The 20,460-nt window shown below is 39.4% G+C and overlaps 1 protein-coding gene across 2 annotated transcripts in view; it reads right to left on the reverse strand.

Moving 5' to 3' along the window:
- Positions 1 to 19,680, reverse strand: part of cacna2d3a (calcium channel, voltage-dependent, alpha 2/delta subunit 3a) — a 114,648-nt gene extending 94,968 nt beyond the window's left edge. For both annotated transcript variants that reach the window (XM_017415113.3, XM_017415112.3), the window contains exons 1-2: positions 19,195 to 19,680; positions 18,788 to 18,869 (exon numbers count right to left, since the gene is read on the reverse strand). In XM_017415113.3, the coding sequence (XP_017270602.1) occupies positions 18,788 to 18,869; positions 19,195 to 19,316 (204 nt within the window). In that variant the 5' untranslated portion in view covers positions 19,317 to 19,680. The remainder of the gene's footprint in view (positions 1 to 18,787; positions 18,870 to 19,194) is intronic.
- Positions 19,681 to 20,460: the final 780 nt, after the last annotated feature.

A 20,460-nucleotide genomic window follows, 5' to 3' on the forward strand; every position in this document is an offset into this window, starting at 1 on the left:
CAGACACATGCTTTTTGTTATTAGGCCACATTTTACAAAACACAAATTATACATTTTTATTAAACATTTGGCTCATTCAGAGAAAAGCAACACGCTACTGAACCTGTAATAGTTTATACTGCAGCACAACACAGCCTCATTCACAGCTCTTTCAGTGTCACTCATGAATTGGACAACTGCCTTCAGTTAAGAGTTCTTAGTATTCTTAGTTCTTAGTGTTTGATATAGACATTTTATGAAGGTCTCGAGATCACAGTCTGATAAAAAATTAACGTTTTTATTCTTTTAATATGTTCAGAAGATAATCTAAAACATCTTACAACACTAAACTCGACTGTTTTTGCTTTGAATCATCAGAGCACCAAATACAACGGGTAGAAAAGTTACTTGATGTGTTGTGTCCCTTGATGTCTCTTGTTGCAAATGTGGCAAAAATTATGTTTTCTGATTGTAGCTAATGGCTTTCATATACCTTACCTATTAACCTTAATCAGAACATACCAGAGAAAACACAGGTCAGGCATTTTTTCCAGGAGACACAATGAAAATGACAGACTGTGTCCAAGAGTTCATTTGTATTGTCTGTTACATTCTCATTGATATTCCCCTTAATTCTGCAGGCTTGCTACATCCCTGTCACCCAAACATGGCTGCCTTGTAGATTTTGAATATTTTGATTGTTTCTCCTGCATGGGATCTTGCATAATAAGATCTTCCTCTTCTTATCTGGTTCAAACAATCACAGCTGGATTACACCAAAAAGTGCATGTGGCAAAGGGGGAAGAGACACAGCAGCCAAGTTCACTGCTGCTGAAGGGAGATGCAGGCAGGAGTAGTTTGACACATTCTTGAGTCATCTTCAAGATATTTTAAAGACATGAACATCATTTCCCTAAAAACTTCATTTCAGACTCTGTTGAGGGACTAGAATTGTTTTTATAGAATTAATGGTATGTTTTGTAGAGTCAGAAAAGCTATGACAATAAACTACACCAAATCAAAACAACTTATCACCAAAGGCTTTAATTTGTCCTGCAGAGTAATTGCAGAGATGGCCTCCTGTTCCTGAGCGAACCTGCAACAGAAAGTAACTTAGAGCAATAGTTCATCAAGTTGTTGTCAGGGCCCCATTGTGGGTAATAAAACATGGGGGATGTGAGATAATCTCCAGAAATCTAATTAAGTTTAAGAACTGCTGATTGCATATTTTACAACAATTGTTAAAAAGGATAAAATATTAATGATAAACGATTAAACTGTTTGCAATGCACACACACCCTTGGTTAACTGGATTATCAGTGATGCATTTAAACTTCAGCAAGCGATGTTTGGGGACATGAGTCTTTAAAAGTCTTGTGTTTTGGGTCAAATGGTGAAAAGTTTGGTAACCACTGATGAAGTTGCGGCACTTTTTAGGACTTCATATGGAGTACTTGAGTAATAAGATTACAGTAACTGTAACTGTGAAGCAGAAAATAACTACAGAAGTAGAGTTTTTCAAGCTAATCTGCATATAAATAGAAACTAATCAGCTAAACTGGGAATCATCAACCACATCAAGTTTTACCACACAATAAGCACTGATGACACACTGCTGCCCCCAGTTTCTGCACGACAGATAATCACATTATTCAACTGTAAAACTTTACTGGGGTGCTGCAAGAGCCTCGACCACGGACAGGAACATTAAGTCCTATAATTCTCCACGCATAAGTACCACGCACATATTGAGAACTGATCTAAGAGAGGTGGAAACATGTGCACACACACATAATAAAATTTAAAAAAAAAAACATTTTTTTAAATGTGTGTACTGCTTTAGGAGGTTGTGTTTAACTCTTGGGGGATTTAACATAAGATTTCTACCATATCAAATAGCATGCCAGCACTAATAATATGCCAGCCAGCTTAAGTTTGTGCTTTTTGTACAGCAGCACAAACAAGGAGCAGAGTGAGGGCAAGAGAGATCACAGCGGGAGGAGGGGAAGGAGCAGCTTTTTGGATATAAGCAATCGTCTGTAAAGCTGCAGGTCATTTGAAATTAGAGCAAAGAGTTTGCTCCATAGCAAAAGTTTGTGCTGAATGTGACTTGGGATAACAAGAAAAAAAAAAGTAATCAATTATTTGATTCTGCAATGCCATAATGAAATCCTAATCCAACAGGGAAAACAATAAAATTGAAAGAAAAAAGAAAAATGAGACTGATATTGATCGGGGCTTGTACTCTTTTTAGAATCACTTAGAATTAAAAGAGCAAAAATGTGATACGTCAGGGAGAGGTCAGAAGATTAGTGAAATCTCTATTTAAAGAGATGCAGAAGGAAACAAACAAAAGGTTATAATGACTAAATTTCCATTTAGGTGAAACTTTTACAATATAATTTCAAAGAAAATATTTATTCATCTGCAAAAACTGATCAATTACTGATCAGTTCAGTTATCATTTCAAGCATCCAGGTAAAGGAGCATGAAGGGCAAAAACTGAAGGTACAAAATCCCTGTGACTCTGCATATATAAAGATTCTGATAAGTTTAAATTAAGCCCTACAGTAAAATTAAATTATGATAGCAGTTGGGGTAATTGGCAAAAAGAGGACCATGTTAATCAAGCTGCTTTTTGAGTTTCCACTGTAAGGAAAGTTGGTATGTGCTCAAAATAAACTTCAACATGTTGTGATCAGCAACAAGCAGGGAATCAGGCTCATGTCACAAAATCAGCACTATTTACAGCCGAAGCACTGAAGAGTCTGAGTCTGAAATGCCACTAAGATGGTTTATTCACAAGCCACAGTCAAAGAGGAGACTCAAAATTATCTTCAAAAGACACCAAAAACAAACAAGGTGTTACTTTAATCTTGCAAACCCATGAAAGTGAAAGTCCTTGCACTTTGGTTTTAGTGGGCAGTTACATATTTGCCTTTCATGGCAGCGGGTGACAATGATCACAAGGTTTAGTTTCACAAAATTCTTCCATCCTAATTCAGTAGCTCTGCTGATAGTTGCAGCCTGAAATAATATGATCTATATCCAATCAAAGTGACTGGCTGATGACTTATATCCCAGAGCGGCTGTAACAACATGAAAATTGGAACAATAATCCCACTGGCTGACTGAGAACTGCTGTATGACAGAGGGACAGGAAATCCAGGTTTTAAGCCAGTCCTGCTTCCTGTGGGCTGCTAAAGCTGACAGGTCAGCAGCAGCTCAAACCTGAACTAAACTGACAGGTTTCTTCACCAGTTTTCCGTCAAACTCTCCCTGTGGATTTGTTTCTTTTTAGATAGCGTGTTTTCATCTCTTCTCCTCTTCTCTGGCTCCACTTTCTTTACTAATCATCTCAGTGTTGTAGATTTTCTTTATGGATGGAGCTGCAACTTATACCGAGAAGTTCCTTGAGTTTTATATATAACACCAATAAACCTCTGTCCGTAGGTTTTTACTATTTGTACAACTGGCCTCAAACTGACAGATATTACACACAGACATGAGGAGAGCTCAGAGTTTCCTGTAGCCTGACTGGAAGTATTTATGTGTTTGTTATCATGTTCGTATGGTCAATTAGGCAGAATGCTGCAGACCACCAGCCGTCTGCAGGCCTGTGTTTAATCAGGCTGACCAGAGCAGATCAGACCCAGTTAGCACTTCAAATTATCATCAACAGGAAAGCTACACATGCAGACAGTTTTTTTTCCCAGGAAACAAGAGTTCACAGGGAGCTTTAGTTAAAAGAATTAAGTCTGCAGCACTAATGAGATTTTGTGATTCTTAAGTGTCTTTATTATATATATATATATATATATATATATATATATATATATACATATAAAAATGATTATATGTTGCTACTTGGTTTACCAATGAGTTTCACTGGTCATAATGATATATCTGTGTTACAAGTACAGTTCTGAGTAAAAAGATGTAGAGGAAGAATTAAACATCTTAAACACAAAGTACAAGAGGATATGAGATGAAAACAGAGCTAGTAGCGAGTCAGGAGACCAAAATATCCCAGGAAAGTAGATGCTAGAGTAGAAAATAATTGTGTTACTGTACATTAAAGTGGCAGTGTGTAAAAAGTAGAAGGAATTCAATGTTTTCAGTGAGTGAGAAGGAGATGGTGCACAACAGTGCACAATTACAGCGGCAGACAGGGATTGAGTGCAGCTTTCTGGATGTTGCCTCAACAAGGTTGTTTGGATTTTTTTTTTCATTTTCACCACAGTGATTAAAAAAAAATCTTCCATGAAAAGAAAATTAATAAAAATAAATCTGTGCGCTTGCTTTAAAGTAATTTCTTTTATTGCAAGCAAGTAATTAGACATCTGTTGGATGTGTCATCAGGCGATCATGTAATTGCCCGTGTGTGTCCAATTGTTTGTTGGTCTGTTAGCAAAATATGAACCAGTGGATGGATTTTAATGAAACGCTTAGAAAGTATTAATTGAAAAACTAACTAACTGCTGTAGTCAACCTCATTCGAGATGGCTGCCACAGCTAGTCAGCCTTAGAAAGCACAAATAAATGGCTATAACTCTGTCACTTTTAAAGATATTAAGCTAAAATTGGGTGTGGTAGTAGCTGACAGTTATTTCCGAGTGCTAACAAATTGCTTGAGATTTTTGTTTTATACTTTGGCTTGCAGGGTGGTGGGTGATATGCATTCTTTCATCAAATGCTAGTTTTGTTACCTATGTTCCAAAATATTTCAGATGTCTTTTTTTTAAAAGGCATCTAAAATAAATTTATTCAAGCAAGATGACATTAAAAATGCTGCACATGATCGTACCTTGAAGTGTGTGAAGTTTCTGAATCAAATCACAAGTTCAACCAATTCTCTCCTGCTGAATTTTAAAATAAGCCACACTGTGTTTGTGTTGAAATTATAGGCAGGCAGTGCTAACATACACATTCAGACGAGACAGAACCTCTCCTTTCATTTCCTTTCATCTGTTTGCATGAATGAGCCTCAGCTGATACTCTGCTCTGGCTCTGTGACAGTAGAGGCTGCAATTTTTAAATGAAGGTTTCGATTCAGTGCACACAAACAGAGAAATACAAGCATACATATGCAGACATGTGCTCTTATATTTCAAGAAAGTTATTTAATTAATTATTGATTATGCCTTAGACAGTCGCTATTATACTATTTGACTTTCTTGTTTTTCTTCTTTTGTTGTTGTTGGCTTTGTCTTTTCACAAGTTTTTGCTTTTTTTTTCTCTCAAAGCTGCGGGCTATTGAAAGCCTTTTTCTTGGAAATTCAACGATAAAGTAAATACTGAAGAGGAAAGCCTCCATTTCCCAAACTTTAAGTTCTAAAGCTGTTTTCATGCTCCATAAGAAGTCACGAATTCGGCTCTCATTCTCGTTGTTGCGTGACGAAAATTCTGCCATTTTGTTCTTGTAGCAGCTTCGTCCGCAGCTTCACGACACGAGGCCCTGGCCAAACTGTTTCATTCAGGCGTTTGCGCCAAGTGTTGTGTGATTGGTCAGAAGTTGTTGTGGGCGTGTTTATGCGGAAAAGCCGGTGAGCTTTAATGGAGTCGTTTTGCTTCTGCTGTTCCGCTGAGAAGCAGCTGGCCGAGGCTGTTAGAAAATACAGCCGTCTTTAAGACTGTTCCAGCAAAACTTATAAACCTATGAACTTTAAAAGACAGTCAGCTGACAAGGAACTTGTGAAAGGAGCTATCGCAGTTATGGTGCATGGAGGAGACCGCAAAGACACACACAGCTCTTTGTGGCAGTGGTTATACGGTATTAGTGTCTCATTCAAACTGCACTGCTAAGTTTTTGTCATTCACAAAAAGAAAACACTTAGAACAAACAAAAAAATTACTTGAGAACTCCAATAAGATCACTTAACAGACTATCAGATGTGCTGAGGTCTTCAAATAAGCAAACATCTGGATAACAAAATGAAAAACTATAGCTGGAAAAAAACATTCTATTATTCAAGATGAAAGATAAAGAGAAGAAGAAAAAAAATAGCAAAAGAAAAATAAAGCAAACCTAGTGTCAGGGCTTCAGTTCAACTATTACTTTTTTGGTGTTCCATATTAAATTGAAATTAGAATTATTGCTTTAGAACAATATCCAAAAATCTCTCAAAAGTGCTAGTATAAAATGTCAAAATTTCACATGTTATTGAGAGCGGTTCTGTAAGGCATTATACTGTAATTAATGTATTAATAAATGTATTGTTTAAAAGAAATTGACTTACAATATAAACTATATATGTAAAAAAACAACAGGTGCTCTTGTTCTCTTTCCATTCAGTGTCACATACCAAAATGATCAGAGTGTATTATTTATAAAACATTGTAATGTATAAACCATGCATAGTTTATATCCATTTTACTCCTGCACTGTTGTTGTTGTGTCAAACAATAATATGGTATGACAACAACAGCAGACACATTTAACCCTGCTTCTCTACTCTCTTTAAAATGTGTTTTCATAAACTTTTAAATGTACATGTAAACATTTTAGTTGTCTTAGATTTTACTAAATTTACTGTATTTTAAAATACAAAACTGATATAGACCAGTATACACATTTGTGGTCTGAAAGCATATATATCTAATGTAATTAATTGTTAGAAACTGTATAAAAAAAACATTTAATTGTTTTATTAAATTGCAGGACAGAAACTGAAAATAGGGGGGCAATTTCTTTTTGAATAACTTGCACTGTTTAGTTTGTGAACTATGTTCTACCAGGTGCATGCATGAGTTCTTTAATTTAAAAAGCTTTTTGAAAAACATGTTCAGGGGAACAAACATCTTGCAGCTTCACGATTTAACATGAATAGTCACAGATTCCCCAAAGCCATGTTTGTAATTAAAGCGACTGCGACTCAGCGTGGAGTAGGAAACGGGGTGGACAGACAAATAGACATGAGGTGAGGCGAGGGAAAAAACAAGAGGAGACCTCAGGGAGACGAGCAGCTGAAGTTAATTCTGTTTTCTGCCACAATGTCAGTGGGTCAGTGCTGCAGGTTTCTATGTGTAGAAACGTGGAGAGAATGGAGGTTGTCTGAAGCCTTCTGAGCTTTGACTGATGTCACATTCTGCCTCCTGTGAGCATGCAGTTCATGTACTGGGATATAAGACAAGAAGTAACCAGCAAAATCCCCAGCAAGATATCACTACCGCCTCACAGAATCTACCAAGAACGTCAAATTGTTGCACTTCCACCTTTCTTTCTTTCTTCCCTGCCTTCTATGTGAGCCGACAAATTGTTCCTCTAAAAGAAGAGCGCTGGTCGGAGATGAAGTGGAACAATTCATTTCATGCTTGTCCTCCTCGCCTCAAAAACCCGTTGGTCTGAGTCATCTGTAAAACCGATTGTAAAACACATCCAGACAAAATATAAATGATTGTTAATCAAACATAAATAAGATAAAGACATCATTTAAAAAGCCAACAATCATAGATTGCTCTTGCCTGAATGACTACACTCTTAACCGCTGCCTCATTTACCATCCATCAGCAGGGGTGGATGAAGAATTAATCTTTATGTCTAGAAATTCAATTAATCCACAGTGGAAAGGGGAGTTGTGAGAACACATGCAGGCTGACAGAGATGTGACAGACCACTAAATCAAAATGCGCGAGGAGGGCAGATACCGACGGGAAATAGACTGTGTCGTATGGAGCAAGGTAGGAACATTTTCATGATGGTAAGACACTGGCCTCTTGACATGCACATGGCCAAACTTATTTTAAAAATCTTCAGGAGGTGTTGAGCTGCCAACCTACTCTCAGTTTCTATCATGTAAAAAAAACTCTGATCTGCATTACTGCTTACTTAAATCATGTTTCTGCAATTGTAAAAAAAAGCCCAAATTGATAATAACACACTTTAGCTCTGTAGTTAATAAAACATAAGTAAATTCTGCCGTATGTTGAGGGTTCATAATTATGTTTCAAACTGCGGAACCTCTTTGATTTGATTGATTATTGTTCTGTTAAATCTAGACAGATAAGAGCAGCAAAATAAGGATCTCACAAGTCTCTCTTTATCATCAATTCTACACACTGATTTGCTTTAGTGTGACAGCAGCTGCAAATGTATCATTTATAAACTTCCATCAGAATCGGCTGATGGAGACAGAAAACCATTTCAGTTAAAGCTTGAGTAAAATGTGTTCATTGTTTGGGAGATGTTGTGGTTTCCCAATCACGAGAGCCCTTCCAGTGCATTTACCTAAAAACAGAGCTGTAACAAAGCATGATCCTCAAAATCTATATTCTAATAATTTTTCTTGGTTTAAGAATGATTTAAGACACCACTTCACAAAAAAGTTAATTATCAAATTCTTCTTTATTCTTTATTTTGTTTATGTTTGTTTTTTTTTAATTTGGTTGATCTACATTAAAGTTTCCAATTCAAATGTGAAAACTGAAGAAGACAATGAACAGCTTTAAAAGGTGAGTTTAAGATTTATTATTATAATTGTGAACATTAAGCTCTGAAAAGCATAACACATTGTTTGTTAAAACTTGAGTTGAGTTGATTTTATACAAAATACTCTAAAATGACATGCAACATAAATCCACCAGATGATAAAAAAGTTTATGAGCATATATGCAACAAATTTTGCATTTTCATTCATTATGTGATTTATTTACTAGCTTGTGTCTGTAAAAGCTCACAGGAAGCTGGTGCCTGTCTCCAGCAGTTATTGGGTAAAGACACGGTACACTCTGAACAGGTCGCCAGAGTCACATTGAGACAAACGAGACAAGACAACCATTCACCCACCCACTCACTCCTACTGACAGTTTAGAGTAGGCAATTAATGCAACGTGCATTTTGGACTGTGGGAGGGAAACATGGTGTCCAGAGAAAACTTCCGCAAGCATAAGAAGAGCCTGCAAACTCCACAAAGAAAGTAGAACACGCAACCTTCTTGCTGCAGTGACACAAGGCAAACCAAATGCACCACCATGTAGAAAACAATTTCAAATTTACATTTGACTTAACCAAGCGAAACGTGATGGTAAATCTTGCAAAACTTACGTTAAATTAATGGCCTAGCATTACGATGAGAAAAGACAAAGTTACAACTATTTTAAACAAATCTTGCAAATTATATTATGTGTATTGCATTATGAAACTCAGATAGATATTGAAATTAAATGACCTTGCAAAATGTGTTTGTGCTCAGAGTACGTGTTGAGAATGATTCTCAGGTACTACCACATCAAACTTGTAGCTGTTTTTGTATTGGCTAAGGTTGATTAGCTGTGACAGCCAAAGTGAACTGGACTGTTTTCAATACCTAATCAGTTGTAGATGTACATCCAATCATTACTTTGTAAGGGTTTCATTAAAATCCATCCCGTTGTTCATGAGATATTTTCCTAACATGACAAATGAACACACACAAACACAGGTAAATACATTATATCCCTTTTGCCTTCAGCAGCGGGCAATAATTACAGCAAGTCCAAAAAGAAAAAACCCTGTCTTCTGCAGAGTCACCACTTTAACGTGTAGGTGAAATGAAATCTGGACAGGTCGTGTTCAAGGCCTCTGTTGCAATAGAGCTGTGGCCAGAAGGTCACTGGTGCTTGTTCCAGCAGCAACTGAAGGACCAGCTGGTGGACATCAGAGGTCATGGAAGCTATAAAGCTGAAAAAGGATGCCTTTAGGGCTTGGCTGCCACAGAGGACTCCTGAAGTAGTCTTCCAGAAAACATGAATGAAATTACTGTACTCATAATTCCTTTATGTAAGCAAGACAGGCGTGATTTTCCTTTTAGCTTTGCACAACTGAAACCACGTTCACACCTCATTCGTTTCTTTCGTCAATAAAAGTCATTCCCTCACAGCTCCTTCACATGTGCTTCTGCAGTGATAGTGCTGAAATACTGCCTGAAGTCTTTAGATTTGAACAGCAGAACAACAGCTGTAGACTAACACAAACACACACAAAAGACCTTATTGCATAGCTGGTGGCTTTGCTGAGGAGTCTGTCACAGGGGGCATGGCGTCTGTTAGGTATGCACCATTGCCCCTCTAAGAGGGTGCCAAATCCATGCTCCCCCTAATGATCGCAATCTTTCACTGTCCTCACATGGCGTGCCATCATGGCGTACACCCACCACCTATAGTGTTAACACACTTACAGAAGCTTCTAAAGGGCTTAGACTGTCATCATTTTTGCCAGCATGAAAACGTATTTATGCAAAAATAATTCATTTATGAGGCAAATGCAGATTCTCCCCCTCAATGCTGAAGAGCCGAGTTCAGGAAGTACCATCTTAAATTCGCTTTTTTTATTCTTTCACAAGCCATAATTCACATCAGCAAAAGCAGAACAGCAGCAAGAGCAGGTCTAATCTGATCACACAGAACTGATTAATAGTCCAGCATCTATCTGCAGCTGCTTCCATTGAGTTGGTTTCAGTGGAGTCTTGAAATACATTTTTCAAGCTTAGCAGCATGCACATTGTGCCCTGCTGCTTCCCTATTCCACTCCTTGCATTCTCACGGTCTCAAACTGATTCGAGCGTCAGTTGGCGTGAAAGTGGAATGAGAAAGCAAAACATTGTGGTGGATTTATAAAGGCAAAATTAATCCTGGCGAGGAGAGATTTAAAATGGGAAGTTACACTTTTTGAACCACAGTTTTATTTGAGTTTGCTTTGATGCATTCAAAGAAAAAGATGGGGGGAAATTTGCACCACACCTACAGTGGAGACCTTTGAAAACCACAAAGCATTTATCAGTAGACACCTTAAAGCTGGGATGTGCATATAAATATAAAGAACAAATTGAAACGAGTGTAGACTAGAAGCTAATGGTTATGTAATCCTAAAACTATAAGGTCATAGAGCATTTGCATAAAAACCCATAGGAACAGCATAAATGCAGCATTGTGTGGGATATCATGTGGGAACCAGTGAAAAATGCCTGGCAATCAGATACTAAGAAATGTTAATAGCTGAACATCCAAAACCAACCATAGAGGTTTCAAAACTACATTGACAAATTTCTTTGGTGGACATCTGTGAGGCTGGTTTAAAAAATCTGAAAGACGCTGGCATCGTGCCAGAGAAAAAACTCCTGTAGCAGTGATGATACAGATACATATTGTTACTTTGGAGCCTTGTGTCCTACAGTTTCAGCACGTGTAAAATGACACCATTTGATCAATGCTGCTCGATTGACCAATGCTGCTTTTCTGTTTCCTGTGTAAGTAATTGTTTCTCACTTTCTCACTGCTCAGCAATACCTCAGGGTTGTCAACACACTGGCCAGTGCAGGATCACGGCCAATAAATGTATTACATCAGTGTAGCAGTGAGTCAAGGAACAAATATGCACAGATAAAATACTTTTTTTTTATCAAATTTATTAAAGAAGTTCTTGACTGACTAATATAGGTTTTTACATTATATGGTTGAATTTATCCACATTGCGTTGGCTGGAGACTTGTTTATGTAAGATGGAGAAAGTGAAGGTCAGAAGGTGGGGCCACTGCTGTCCTACTGAGTTGGATTTGGCAGCAGCACTAAGAGAAATGTGTGTGTGTGAGTCAAGTTGATGTGGATGTATCATGAGTTACACGATGGCATGCCATTTTTTTTGTTGGCTAAAGTTAATCATTTGTAGATGTACATCCAGTGATTAGTTACTCCGAGTTTAATTAAAATCTGTCCAAAGGTTCATGAGATATTTTGCTGACAAACAAACACACGCACACAGAAACAGGCGATTATGGGATGGCATGCTTTGCTGTATATATTTTCACTCCTGAGTTGTTAACAGCAAGAGCAAACAAAAAGAAAACATTATTGATGAAATGTTTCTTGAAAAAATAAAAATCAGTTCAGCTTATCCTGATTTAATAAATCAAAGAATGATCAATTTTGAACTTGGGTGCCCAGACTACATGTGTGTGAATGAGAGGGAGGCAGGTGGAACAGTGAGGCTACAAGGAGGTCAGAGGTCATAAAGGTGCAGGACTTTCTTGTACTTAAGGTCAAAAATGGGGTATGTGGTAAAGAGGTGAAGAAGAGAGTCCAGGCAGGATGGAGTGGATGGAGTTTCAGGAGTGATTTGTGACAAAAGGGTGGCAGCAAAAGTCAAAGGAAAAGTTTATAAGACAGTGGTGAGAGCAGCTATGTTGTCTGGTTTGGAGACAAAAAGACAGGAGACAGAACCGGAAGTGGCAGAGCTGAAGATGTTGAGGTTCTCCTTGGGAGGGACGAGGATGGACAGGATTAGGAAGGAGGTCATCAGAGGTACAGCAAGAGTTAGAGAGGCCAGACTGAGATGGTTTTGACATGTGCAGAGGAGGGACAGTGGGTATATTGGTAAAAGGATGTTAGCGATGCAGCTGCCAGGAAAAAGACAAAGAGGAAGGTCAAAGAGGAGATATGAGGATGCAGTCACAGAGGACATGAAGGTAGTTGGAGTGAGGACAGAGGACAAAGAAGACAGAGTTAGATGAAGGAGGATGACTCACTGTGGCGACCCCTGAAAAGGGAACAGCTGAAAGACAAAGAAGAAGAACTGGGGTGCCCAGACTATTGCAAACCACTGCATAGTGAGGCAGGTGAAAAGTGCAGCGCCTGTAGGACATTGTGCTCTGCCAGCAGAGATATTTTCTGAGGGTTTTTTGGCACCAACACTTATCCCAAATACCGGTGAGTCCCAGCATCCCCCTCCATGTATTCTTTAGCACCTTAGCTGCATCTTATTTATTATTAAAGCAGAGAGAGAGAACTTACAAAGAGGAAACAGGGAAGGAGAGAAAGAGAACAATTAGATGATATGCAAAAACACAAGGGGGAAACATTGACAAAGAGAGGAGTTGACAAAAAGTTTATGACCAAAGTAAAAGTGAAAGAAAGCGAGTCAGTCTAAGGCCAGCATGAAGAATAAAACAAAATTATCTGGGCATGCAGGACTTTAGGACCCAAAAGTTGGACTTTGTGATTGATGGGGAATCTGTAATGAGACCTGATATTCTTCCATCACTTCACAGGTAAAATCATAACCTACAACAGAACAGGGTGGATCCAAACAAGTGGCCAGATGATTGATGTGGACAGCAGCAAGTCACAGACAGTCCTTCACACCATGCTGCACACAGTAATGTGCTTAATATTATTAGCCAAGCGCCCTCACCAGTTGGAGAATGTTTGCGGGAAAAGTCTGGAACAACAACAGGTGAACAATCTGTCATAATTACCTATATCTGAGCGAGGGTGTGTGTGTGTCATCACATTCATCATCCTAGGAAAAAGTGTCATGGAATATCCAAACACCATGTGAAATTTTAGGGAAAATACACAGGAAAATTTGTTTTTGCGTGAATCAAACCCTTTTCATTCCGAGCAAGTTAACTTGGAGTGGTTGAGGATAAATCAAGAAAATATAATAAGTCATCAAAACTCACTTACTTTATAAACCAACAAATACAGAGTCAGCAGTTGAGCTCTTTAGGAGTTTAAGTCATTTAATCCGGTTGCAAAGACCCCTCCCCATCCTGCTCCCTGCCTACTGAGCTCTCAGAAAATTCAGTGTTTGATTCACACAGGCTTTTCTCACCAACAAAGCACTAATTACACTAAGAGTGAGTGTATGTGGTGGTTAAAGCTGCCCGGTTAGTACATGAAAGGATGGCAGCACACGCTGCACTGCTAACGGTGTAATTAACTCTCTGACAAGACCTTCCTCGTTCTTTTTCCCATTCTTCCTACCTCTCTGTCTCTGTCTCTCTCTCTCACACACACAGCTTTTTCTCCCCTATCATTCTTTAAGCAGATCGAATTTAGCAAGATCATGCTTTTCTCAATGAGAACCCAATGAGGAGGGAGGGAGGGAGAGGGGAGCAGGAGAGGAGATGGGAGGGTGATGGGAGGGAAAGGAAAGAGTGAAAGTCAGTCAGAACACACCCCTCCACACACCCTCCTTCATTCACCTCATTGCCAGCCATCCTGAACCAAACCTGACAGCTATTCAATTTTCCCAAAGCTGAATCTAATCTGCGACTGTCCTCCGCTCACCACCACACTGTTACACTGGAAGGCTTCAGCCATCACCGAGCCTTTGCAGCAGATTGGTGCGATTACTGACACTTCCTTCCTTCCTCTGACACAAAAACACACACAAATCGCACACAGATCAATGCATAGAGAGCAAGTAAAGTCAAAGAGTGAAGTAAACAAAAGTGGTTCTTAATTTATACTTTAGACATTTGTTTTTTCATCTGCAAAATAAATTAATATACCAAACTTTATATGCTAAAATTGGAATTTTATCTAATATGTATTTGATACATCTATTTTATATTTTATGCTGATTTTTGTAATACTTCTATTATAAAAGTTTTTTCACTTGTCACATTTGGTGGAAAGTCAGGTGTTGGAAGAACCCAAATTCAGGCACAAAGGAGGCAGTTTCAGTCGCTCAGGAACTCTTCTCAAATCTTTTTTACGTGGAGTTCTGTGGAAATGTTTATGAACAACTACTAGCTTACCAGTTGTAGATAGCTGTATTGGAGATCAGCTTGGATAAAAATTTAGTCTGGACAGATGAATTAACAGCTAGTCTGCGTGAAGCCAAGAGCAAAGTGGTGTCTTAAAACAAATCAATCAAAATATTTCATAGTGTTTCATGCTCATTTCTTTTATAAACCAAACATTGCTGCCAATTTCTCATTAAACCGTTTATTTTCCTACTGGAAGAAACCAGGCTGTTCAAGACAAGCCACTAGCCTAGACCCAGCTGCTGCTGCCGCTATTCGCACTTGCAAATAATTATAGGCTTCCAAGTAGATAACCATAAAATAATGTAAAGGTTTATAAAACAGCATTTGCATGAACTGTTATGAAACTTTTGACATAGGAGTTTTTACAACAGCCAAATTCTTTTTAGTCTTATAGCTCCTTTTTATAAAAAGCGGTGTGTCATTCACAGGCATATCAGCTCTACACACTGGCACACAAGCAAGCAATGATTGCGACTCTCATCTATGAGCTCTTTTTGTTTTTTCTCCTTCCCTCCAATAGCTAATATAATGCTTGACACTGGTCTGAACTGTGTTGACATCAAGCAGCATGAAACCAATCAGGTACAATAACACGCAAGGATTATACCATTAATTTATAAAAGGGTGGGGAGGGTATAATGGTATAATCCTTTTGTGCTATTGCAACTGCATGATGACAACACAGTCCAGACCAATGTTTAGCACTGTATTGGTTAGGGGGAAAACGGCGTGCAGACAGGAGCTGGCTTTCATCACTCATGCAGAGCCGTACAGTACTAAATGAGGAACTGGATAAAGTACCCTGGATAAGAGTATGTGTTCAGGAGGATTCTCAGCTACTACCAAATCGGATTGTAGCTCAGTACCTGCAAATTCGCAAAAGGTGTCCCTTTTCTTCCCTCAGTCCCAGTTTCACTCAGTTCCACTCTTTCTTTAGGAATATTGACAACAGACATGTCAGTGGCTTGTGGCACAAAGCTGTTGGGTTGTAAAAGAAAATAGTATGGCTCCACTTGCACACACCACTCAACACGCACGCACACACTCTTCCTTTTTCCCACCAAAGCAAATCGATTCCAGCATAGTCTTGTCACACATCATTACACCTTCCTCCCATCTTCTGCTCTTTAGCTCTGTGTTTGTACGAGAGAGATGGTGAGAGATGGTGTGTGTGTGTGTGTGTGTGTGTGTGTGTGTGTGTGTGTGTGTGTGTGTGTGTGTGTGTGCGTGTGTGTGTAATTGAGTATGTTTTAAGTAGGCATGCAAACCTAACACATGCAGAGCAGGCATGTGCCAATTCTTCACCCCTCTCATCCAACTTATGCTTTTAAAAATAGACAAGCAAACATGTACGGACAGCCACAGCCACAATGAGTGATTGGTTTGCTTTTTTTTTTTTCATTAGGAAGATTAAAGAAGTTATTTCAGTGCACCAAAATATCTTTCCAGCTTGATTCCTGAGAAGTACAACATCATTTTAGAGGAAAGCGAGGCCGATCATTAGAGAACACACAGACTCAACCACTGCAGCCAGGCTGGCTCGTCTGGACAGGTTGCTCAATGATACATGAAATTAAAGATTTCAGCAGACTAGCAGTGAAGAGGCTAAAATACACAAAGCTAATTCTTTCTGCCATTTGTAGGCATTTAAAACAGATGTCTCCTTGGCTTTATAGGGATGTGTAAGTCTGTGAGTATTATGACACCACTGTATTTTGTTCTTCAGGATCACACTCAACAGTGTGGTTCTGACTGGTAGAACCCTGAATAAAGAGACGTTAACAACAGATGAAGGAAATAAGCAATGATTTGGATACATTCAACAGATCCACACAGGTAAGACAAAGTGTTATGTTAGTATAGTAAATATCATAATAATGTAAAAAATAATATATTCTATGATTCCGTTTCTTTCACAGTAAAATGATTAAAAGCAACTTTGTTGGCGAAATATCAATTTAAGTTTTTCTTTATTTTGATTAGGACTGCACCTCAATTAAAAAATAATTAAGATGTTTATTGGAAGAATTTGTGTTATCATTTATAATTAACAAGGCCTTTTGTGCTTGTTAAGAGTATGTTGTATTAAAGATAATTAAATCGGAAGTCAAGCATCAAATTAATTTAATGTCAACACAAAGGAAGAATCTAAATCAATTTGCCGTGTTTGAACTTTGTGCAAATGAAACAGCAAGAGCTGCAATCTGCTACTCTTTCATTCACCTAAATAACAAGTCTGTTGAGCCTTTTGTATTTAAGATACTTCTGTGAAACTTTCATAGAGATTTGAGTAATGTGTGTTTTGTACAAAAAGTTATGCAATTTATTCATCTAATTTTGACACTATGGTCTTTCCTAATTTTCCTAATGGTTAAATCAGAGTTCTATAAAGCAATAGCTTTGTGTGTGTGTGTGTGTGTGTGTGTGTGTGCAACTCATCCAGAGGTATTGCTATTACCACAGGAGTTTAGTTACACTAGGGTCAGAAAGATAACTGAGGAGAGACTGAGTCCATCTGTCCTGTGCCCAGGGGAAACCTGCACACAGGCTCACACTAACACACATGCCCACACACACACACACACACACTCAATAGTGCAGAGTCTTTTCTCCTCAGTAGTGGCCTCTCCTCCAAGTACAACAGTGTCTGTTGTCTATTTAAAAGCATATGTGCCCTTGGGTCAGCTGTTGGTCCCTCCTCAGCATTTCTGCCCTGTACCAGACTCACAATAAGGCAGAGCATAAAGGATGCTGCCGTGACACACTGTCATCGCTTTTGTTTTAAGCGCATATGTGCGTTCAGACAACCTGCACATCTGCGAAGAACCCCGCATTTACATGCCGACAATCTGGTGCAAAAGGATGCACTTAACCAACAAAGTGGTCCTCTGTCTTTTCTTCACTCAATTAACCCTGCGGCCTTCATTTGCATTTCATAAGGAGGTCGTCATTCTGTGGGAGGGTTATCTCTTTTTCGGAGGCGAACAAAAAAAAAAAAAAAAGATGAGGAGGGTGAACAGTTTTCATCCTGTCAAAAAGATAACACCACTCATCTGCCTTATCAGCGTCTGATGAAATGCACACTGTACAGGCTCCGGCATGTGTGTGTGACTGTGCCTCTGAGTATGTGGCGCCTGGTCGTGTTCATATGCAGTTTGATTCTATGTGGAGATAAATGTGACAGACAGATGTCTGTGAATCATGTCAAATCTCTTGTTTGTCATGTGTAACGCACACACCACAGCGAGTGTTCATTCACAAGAACCCTGAGCTAAACTGGCTCCCATGCCTGCGCCAAGATGTTTGTGTCATCTTGGCCTTTCATCCACCAATTATCCATTAGCCAGTTTTAACTCAAGCTTCATCAACTGACCCTCCATTAGGAAAATTTGCATTTCATCACACTCAAATCTTGCATTAAGGCTGTAAAGCAGTGAGGAAGAGTGTCGAGAGAAGGCTGCAAAGAGGTATAAAAGGAAGTAAGGGGGTGTTTTAAATGCAGGAAACACTCTGCTGGGTAGCAATAAAATTTGCTCTTTCCTTAACAGCCATTTGTGAACGTGGTTGTGCATATGTGCCAGAGTGCTTTAGAACCGACTTCTATTTAAATGGCACTGAATAAGCTTTTAAATCTGTGCCTACATGGTCGACAGGCATTACCAGTTCTCAAGTGGCTAAATAGCACAGGTCCTGAAGTTTAAGAGAAGAAAATATCAGAAATTATCCAACTCAAACCATTTCTGCTCATAAGCTGGTTTTTTTTACATCAACAGAACAGTTTTAATAGACTAAAAAATACTGTTGCGCTTTTAAATGATAGTTTTTTTTTTATCCAAAGTGTATAATTGTTTCTTTGCAAAATAATATTTATACAAATTACAAATGATTACATTTTGCGGCCACAATCTTGTAATTCTGAGGCTGCAGGTTCAAGCCCAGGTTGCGGCAAGAAGGGCATCTGAAATAAAACAATTACTAAATCTTTTGTGCAAGTATGCTTGATGTGGTGACCCCTTATGAAGGAAGCAGCCAAAAGTACAACAAATAAACACATCTGGATTATAGAGTGCTCTTATACTACTGTAACAGCAGCAACTAAATCAAACCCAGCACTGTTTTTCAAATATTTCAACAATCTTCGAGGTCCTATAATTGTCTAAACGTGGGGAATAAAGGGGCTCCAGCTAAGAAATCTGAGAACCTGTAGCGTTCAGCGTCTAAATATTCAAGATTCCTTGAGTTTATTTTACACCTGAAGAGTTCCTTGAACAGCTCCTCACCTTCTGCAGCAGCTGGGAGCCAGAGTACTTTGCAGAGATGGATTTCATTTCTCCTCCAAAGGCTGATGCCCATAACTTCACCCTGTCGACAGAACATGTGCATGCAAAAAAGAGAGCAAATAAAAAGAAAATGCAGTCTTACTGAGAAAATATAAACAAATCTGTCACAACTTTAAGAGGTAAAAACATCACTTTAATACCTGTTTAATAGTCTACTTTGGCTACTGCCCACAGGTTTGTCCTAGAACACGGCTGAAACTGACTTTTTTAAATAGGTAGAAATTTTGAAAAAAAAAGAATTCAGAAAACTTACTCTACAGCTAAGTTCTGTTTGGGAGATTCCCTTGAAAACTGAACACATTTGCGTAAAAAAAAAAAAAAAAAAAAAAAAAAGCAGCCATACTTACACGGACGCAGGGATGCTTTGGTGGCCTCCCACCAAGGTTGTCCCGATGCTTAGAGTTGAGAAAAGTAGGAGCAGCCAGGTAAACCGAGCACAAGGACCCGCGCAGCTCCGATCCACCTGCATCTTTGATACTGACACCCCTCCTTGAGCGCGCACAGTGCGAGTTCGTATTCTTATATTTTGGGGGCGTTTTTTGCTCCTTCAGAAAATCTCCAAATAACGAACAAACCAGAAGAAAGCGAGAGTCACCTGTGCTGAGTGACTGAACAAGTCATGACATCACGCTCGGCTCCTCAGCTGGTGCGGGACGCGTTTTGGGGGGCTCCGGCTGCTGTGGAACTTCTCCGGTGTTCCGCGGACGCTGTGGCTCCGCTCACCGGCGCGCTGCGCACTGCTGCCTGTGCCTCCAGACTACCTCCCCCCACCCTCTCCCCAAATAAAAGTCCACCTCCCGCGAGGAGAGTCTGAAAACCCACTGTGGAGGTTTCAGGGGGGGGGAGAAGAACATCAAACGATGCAGGCGCACAAGGCACGCCTATCCTCCTTCAGAGTGACGCGCCTGTAACCTTCGCTCCCTCGTTTTCCCTCTCCATCTCTAAACACTCAGGAACGCACCCAGTCTCCGTCTCCTCGCCCCTCTCCGGTTCTGCAGGATAGGCTGAAGGGTGTCGGTATTGTTGTTGAATTACGCCATGCTTGGGACTTGCCTGACTCATTTTCTCTCGCGCGCACCCCCCCTTCCACGCTCGTTCTCTAATATGGCAATAATAGCTAAAGCCTTCAGCTTTCAGGTCAGATCATGTCATACACTGTATGCCCAGTTCACTGAAGCAGGACGTACTAAGTGCTGGCAAAAGAGGAGGAAGAGAAATAAAAGTGTAAAAAAAAAAGAAAGAAAGAAAGAAACACTGATAGGTAGGAGGGAGGGTGGTGGGGGTGGTGGTGTCCAGCCTCGTGGTGGAACGGGGGGAAGGACCAGATGACAAGTCAGTTCTGCTGCATTAAAGCATGCCAAATGCACTTTGCAGCAGTGATGTGGCACTGGCAGCGTGTGGGCATCTGGGTGGTGGAAGAGGATGAGAGCCCCCAGGCGACAGAACCCTGTGTGATGGATTGCATTTCACAAAGAAGGAGGGATTCTGGCAAGGAGCTAGAAGGGGATCAACTTTGAATAGCCAGTGTCTAACCCAGCCTTTTTGCTTTTTTCAATGTTTGTAAACCTAGAAATAACAGCTGACATTTTTCTTTAACAGCTGGTTTGGGCTAA

This window comes from Kryptolebias marmoratus, linkage group LG8, assembly GCF_001649575.2.
Source record: "Kryptolebias marmoratus isolate JLee-2015 linkage group LG8, ASM164957v2, whole genome shotgun sequence".
In the NCBI taxonomy this organism is placed as follows: Eukaryota; Metazoa; Chordata; class Actinopteri; order Cyprinodontiformes; family Rivulidae; genus Kryptolebias; species Kryptolebias marmoratus.